This window comes from Lolium perenne, chromosome 4 (genome assembly GCF_019359855.2).
Source record: "Lolium perenne isolate Kyuss_39 chromosome 4, Kyuss_2.0, whole genome shotgun sequence".
Taxonomy (NCBI): domain Eukaryota; kingdom Viridiplantae; phylum Streptophyta; class Magnoliopsida; order Poales; family Poaceae; genus Lolium; species Lolium perenne.
This window is the reverse complement of record NC_067247.2, coordinates 333,880,400-333,885,600: the sequence shown is the minus strand read 5'-3', so window position 1 is coordinate 333,885,600 and position 5,201 is coordinate 333,880,400. Positions and strand designations below refer to the sequence as shown.

General features: G+C 42.0%; 1 protein-coding gene across 1 annotated transcript; it reads left to right on the top strand.

Annotated features, from left to right (window-relative positions):
• Positions 1-2,315: 2,315 nt before the first annotated feature.
• LOC127349105 (uncharacterized) lies at positions 2,316-3,376 on the top strand. Its single transcript, XM_051374891.2, has 4 exons — positions 2,316-2,481; positions 2,577-2,753; positions 2,941-3,150; positions 3,308-3,376. Exons 1-4 carry the CDS (start codon positions 2,401-2,403, stop codon positions 3,374-3,376), a joined length of 537 nt encoding a protein of 178 aa, XP_051230851.1. The 5' UTR covers positions 2,316-2,400.
• The last annotated feature ends 1,825 nt before the right edge of the window (positions 3,377-5,201 follow it).

Sequence of the window (5,201 nt, the reverse complement as noted above, 5' to 3'; positions counted from 1 at the left end):
CAATCTGAATGCCACACATACGTGAGAGAATGAGAAATGAAACCCTATCCCTACCATATGCCCAGTGAGAACAGACGGCTTTGGATGAGGCGAACTGTGGGCTCATAAAGCCAATTTGGATTCGAGCAATTCCCAGATCCAAGACCCCTCCCCACTTCCTTCAGCGAGTTAGGGTTTGGCGGCGAAGGGATTAAGCAGTGGCGCTGATCCGGCTGGGATGGGGTCCTTCTGCATCTCTAAGCCGCTTCTGAATTAACATTTGATATCTATCTGAATACTCTACAATCCTGCCGCTTGCCTAAGTTTGCTTTACTTCTGTTTTTCCACCAACAGCCCAATGGCTGGGGCATTACGGGATAATCTTGGTGCTCTTTGAGACGCCATCTCGATTTGCACTCATAAATTATGATGGGGTCAAACTTTTTCGTCCAAAAGCCTTGGAGGTACCTATTTCCCCCCTCTTGCTTTCTTATTCTTCCCTTCTATTTATTTATTTATTTATTGATATACTTGCTTGCATTCTGGATTGTCGTCTTTGTCGCCCACCTAATTTTGTCCGGATTGATTGCAGGATATCTGGTCAGAATTCATCAACATGGATACGGCACAAAACGTCGGTACCTCTTATTTCTATCTTGCATCATATCCTCGTGTTCTTAAATTTATGTTTCATTCTCCCTCTTATTGAAGAGACGAATTGAATGAAAACAGGCACATTCTATTGGCCGTTAGTTTTTTTTTCTTTCCGAGTGGTCCATCAGTTGTTTACCAAATTATATGTAACAGTCTGAAAACACATCCTCGTTTTGCTACCAGTTTGTGACTAGTAGCTGGCTAACTGCCAGCTATGATGATTAAGACTACTCATAGTGGGAGTAACATAGCTAGTAACATCACACCCCAATGCATTTTGGTGACATGGCATGATAATAAATGAAGAAAGAGAGTGAGGTGGTAACTAGCTATGTTACCATAACATCACACTTCTCAATACAAGTTGAGTCTACAATTTAATAAATATAACATGCATGATAACACATATAAGTAACTATCCACTATGGAGGTAGTAACATAGGGTAGTAACATGCACCATGTTACTACTCTATGTTACTCCCCACTATGACTAGTCTAAGGCCTGACATGATATTTGAACCGATCAAATACATGAGTGGGATCTGATACTCTTTTGAACAAGATTTAGGAACTTTTGAGTAGTGCGGGCTTACTTGATCAAAACCGACGGATTTCATCCCCCTGTTAGTTTCCTTCTCCAATTATTTTAGTTCCTCTTCTTCAGAATAACAGTCTTCAGTCCTTCACCTATCTGTTTGTTCTATACTCATGTTAGTTCCTGCAGCGAGTACTTCTTTGATTCCCTCTACTACCAGATCTGACTTGATTTTTCCTCAAGAAGTGTTCCTAATAGCTTGTCAAGTAAAATGGACAAGAGATTATTCGAGTAAGCAGTGCACAATAGGAAATACAGGATACGAAGCTAAAAAAGGGAAAATGTGACTGTAAATTGGTTTAAAGCGTCGACTCTATGTCTTCTTTACAGATATTATAATTGTAATTATTCCGGGTGAAAAAAGGTTTAACATATCAGTTAGACTAAAGGGTAACCGGTTAGGCCTCGTTCGTTTCATCCCTAAGAGGCAGGGGTTTGCCTGGATTCGGCCCGGTGCTGGTTTTCCAGCCCGGCGAGGTAAATTATCCAACCCAGTAATTTTGAAGCCTTCGGTTATGCCAGGACGGGATTCTCGCCCATTGTATCCCAGCCATCTTCCACTCAGCTGGTCTGGAAAAAAATAATCCCCATCGACCCTATGGAAAATATTCCATGACGCGAAGACAGCAAAGTGCGAAGCCACGATACGTGAAGACGTATTAACCGAAGGCTGAAATATGCTAGTGATTATTGGGAAGGGATTAGTAGGGGTTAGTGGGGCTTGGGTGAATGGCCGGGATCAACCCAATCCCTGTGTGGATTAGTTCCAGATCTGGTTTCAATCCCAGGGAACCGAACGAAGCCTTAAGGATGGGTATTTTGCCAGGAGCTTGGTAGTAGGATACTTCTACCAAACGACACAACTATGATTTTTTTAAACGGCATACATCGCATTATCTTTGAACATGAATCTATTCTGAATTACACTGCAATAATTTGATAATGAGGACTTTCATAGGCTCCATATTTACAGTTGACACATACCTGCACATGCATCCTCTCTAGTCATGATTGAGACATGGCATAGTGTTTGACTGATTCTTTGTTTTCCCTGCTAAGATGCATGCTTGTCTTGGTTTATTTATTAGGTTGCATTTTTTAAAGGATTTCAAACTTTCGAAGACAAGTCCAGTGCCATTAAGAGTATTGGTGTCTGTTCTAAGCTTGGTAAGATGATCAAGAGTACGCTCTGGCCTGGCATGAAACTTGCTGTTGGAAAACAGGAATATAAAGACATTATTGAAGCAAGTTTGGTGAGTGTAAACTTCCTTTGTATGTAAACTTCCCTTGTATGCTTACGCCTGTGAACAGTTTGAGCACAATTTTTGCTCTGGGTTTGTTTTGCCAGGGAATTCACTGCCTGTTTGATGAAGCTGTGCTGGAAGTAATGTGGGGCTTGAAGAACCTTATCAAGTTTTTAGTGCCTGATGAAGAATTAGAACTGACTAATGAGGACTGCCTCCAGATTAGCCAAGGAATGAAACTGGTCCTGGATCGTTATGGCTTTGAGGTTGATGCCAGCTTGGTGAGCTCGTCACTTCCTTTCCTGTGTCTCAGATGGTTTGCTCCATGTCATGTGTTGTTACACTTTCCAATAGTTTGTGCTCTTCCCTCTTCCAGCCACTGACACAAGTATTTGTACGATATTCTGGCAGAAAACTTTGCCCTTTGTGTCCTTCTGTTTGAGATGAAATAGTATTCCTTTTACGCAGGTTAATTCAGGCATCATTGATATGGCATCTACCGTGTATGAATGTGATCTTTTTGAGGATGCACGTGTTGCATCGTTGCAGAATGGTAGCAAGCAGCTTGAAGAGGTATCAGGAATTGACTCTAAGAATTGGGATAGACTGAAACTTGCAACAGCTCTCAAGTTGATATGTTATCCTAATGATGAAATTGTGACTGGCGATTCAGAAGAGGTAAATCGTAATGTTTAGCAAATGTATTCTCAGGTTTCTCGAAAATAATGTATTCTTAGCTTATGGCTGTGCACGTGATGTAAATTTCTCGTTGCAAGCAATGAGTTAAAGTTAATGCATGTTTCCTTTTTTTTTCGAAATGCATGTTTCCTTTCAGATGCTGTCAAAGTCTGAGGCAGAACAATTGGTGCCGACGGTCCTCCTCCTCGCGCGTGGATCCCGTTGATGGGGCGGTTCCTTTCCTCGCGGTGGAGCGGAGCAGTGGCGCTGGCCCCGTTTCCGGCCGGTGCGGCCTCGGCCCTGGGGATCGACAAGGTGGGCGAGTGCAACGGGGGTTGCCTCTTGGCGCTCTAGCCGTCGGCGTCTACGGGTGTGGTGATGGTCGGATCTGGGCTTGTGGGCCTATATTTGGGCCTAGAAGCCCATCGAGATCCATTAATTGGATTTGTTGGTGGTCTAAGGCGCGCTACTTGTTGTTTCTCCTCCGCCGCCACACCTTCCTTCGCCGCCTGCATCCGGGCTTGATCTGGGCTAGTCGAGCCCGGATCTGTCCATGACCGTTTGGTGCTGTCGGAGTCCTGCTTCTCTGGGGCCTCCGGTAGTAAGTATGTCGTCGTTGCGGGCGATTTATGGCCTTGTTGTGAGCGACACCCTTGCTGGCTCGCTGGGAGTGGGTCTAGGGACCAGCGCGTGCTCGTTGGAGTAGGCAGCAAGTTATGTGTTATGATAATTGTAAGTGCACATGTAGATGTATCTAGTTTCAAAATAAAAGTAACGATCCCACAAAGAGCCTACCGGCTATTGTAAGAGATTTGTTCCTCGTTACCAATACCAAGAAATGCACAAAGATGCCATAAATTCCAACCAAGAGAAATAAAATTGATTGAGTGTAAATAAAATTAAATGTAAAAGTGCTAAAAGTGACTAAGGAAAAAGATAAAGGTGTAAACAGATAGGATAAAATTCCGCGCTGAAACCGGTCCCAGATCTGTTTTAAGGTATCTGTATCCAATTTTAAAGAATTCGATAGATAATGATATTCGATTCTGGAAGTGGTGCTCCAGATACGGTATAGTATATGGCATAGCAAATAGCACGCGGATATAGATTATCAGCAATTTAATTGGGATAATCCGAAAGTTTTAAACTGGATAATTCATTTTTTTAGTCAAATGCCAAGGCTAATGTCACAAGTTTAGTACTTATTGAATTACGAAATTCATTTGAGCATATTTAGCTCTAAACTTTTACCAATGCTTGGTATTGAGTCTCTTTTTTTACTACACAAGACTGAAATTTTAAATTCCTCCCAAGATTTGCAAGAACTATAACTATCTACCAATGTGACAATAAGAGATATATCTCACTATTTTGTTTCCAGTTCCAATCCGTCCCTTTTGCGATTTGATTCTGCAATCCGGTTTATCCGCATCCGAATCTGAAAACGTAAAGTTCACGCTGATCCGAATCCGGAAAAAAATATGGTAAAGGATATGGTACGAGAAAAATCTAATCCGATCTAATCTGATTCGGTTACACCCCTAAAAAAAGAGAACATCGCATTGTAAATGTAATGAAACTGAAGTGGGCCAAAGTGTTCTCGGGGAGTCTCAGATCCACCTCTAGTATTTGGAATATTAAAGATTAAGATAGTTCTAGCCATTCTTTATACATATGTATGGGAGAAGCTCCACATCGGGCGGTTACAGACCAACTATTTGTTGAACCGTCATCTCATAACCACAACAATGTAAAGATCAAGCCACCTTGGTACATCACTATTAAGGGTTCCACAAAGATCACATGGATATGAATGTATGCTCTATGAATATTCTCTTATTCCTCCTTAACCACGTGATAGAGGATTAGTGTGAGAGTGTCACTTGACGCCTCCTCTCTACCACTTGTCCAAGGATAACCCCCTCTCTTGTCATTAGAGGTAAATGTTGCATGGCCGACTTCATACAACATCAAGAGAGACAATTAACACAATAAAACATCTTTACTTCATGTCAAATCCATAACTAGGATTTCACCATATCCCCAAGAAC

Bases quoted from the DNA above. Each gene is read 5' to 3' on its own strand.
- LOC127349105 (XM_051374891.2), top strand. From the start codon at position 2,401: ATGATCAAGAGTACGCTCTGGCCTGGCATGAAACTTGCTGTTGGAAAA. The intron at 2,482-2,576 runs GTGAGTGTAAAC...TTGTTTTGCCAG, and splicing joins ACATTATTGAAGCAAGTTTG to GGAATTCACTGCCTGTTTGA. The intron at 2,754-2,940 runs GTGAGCTCGTCA...CCTTTTACGCAG, and splicing joins TTGAGGTTGATGCCAGCTTG to GTTAATTCAGGCATCATTGA.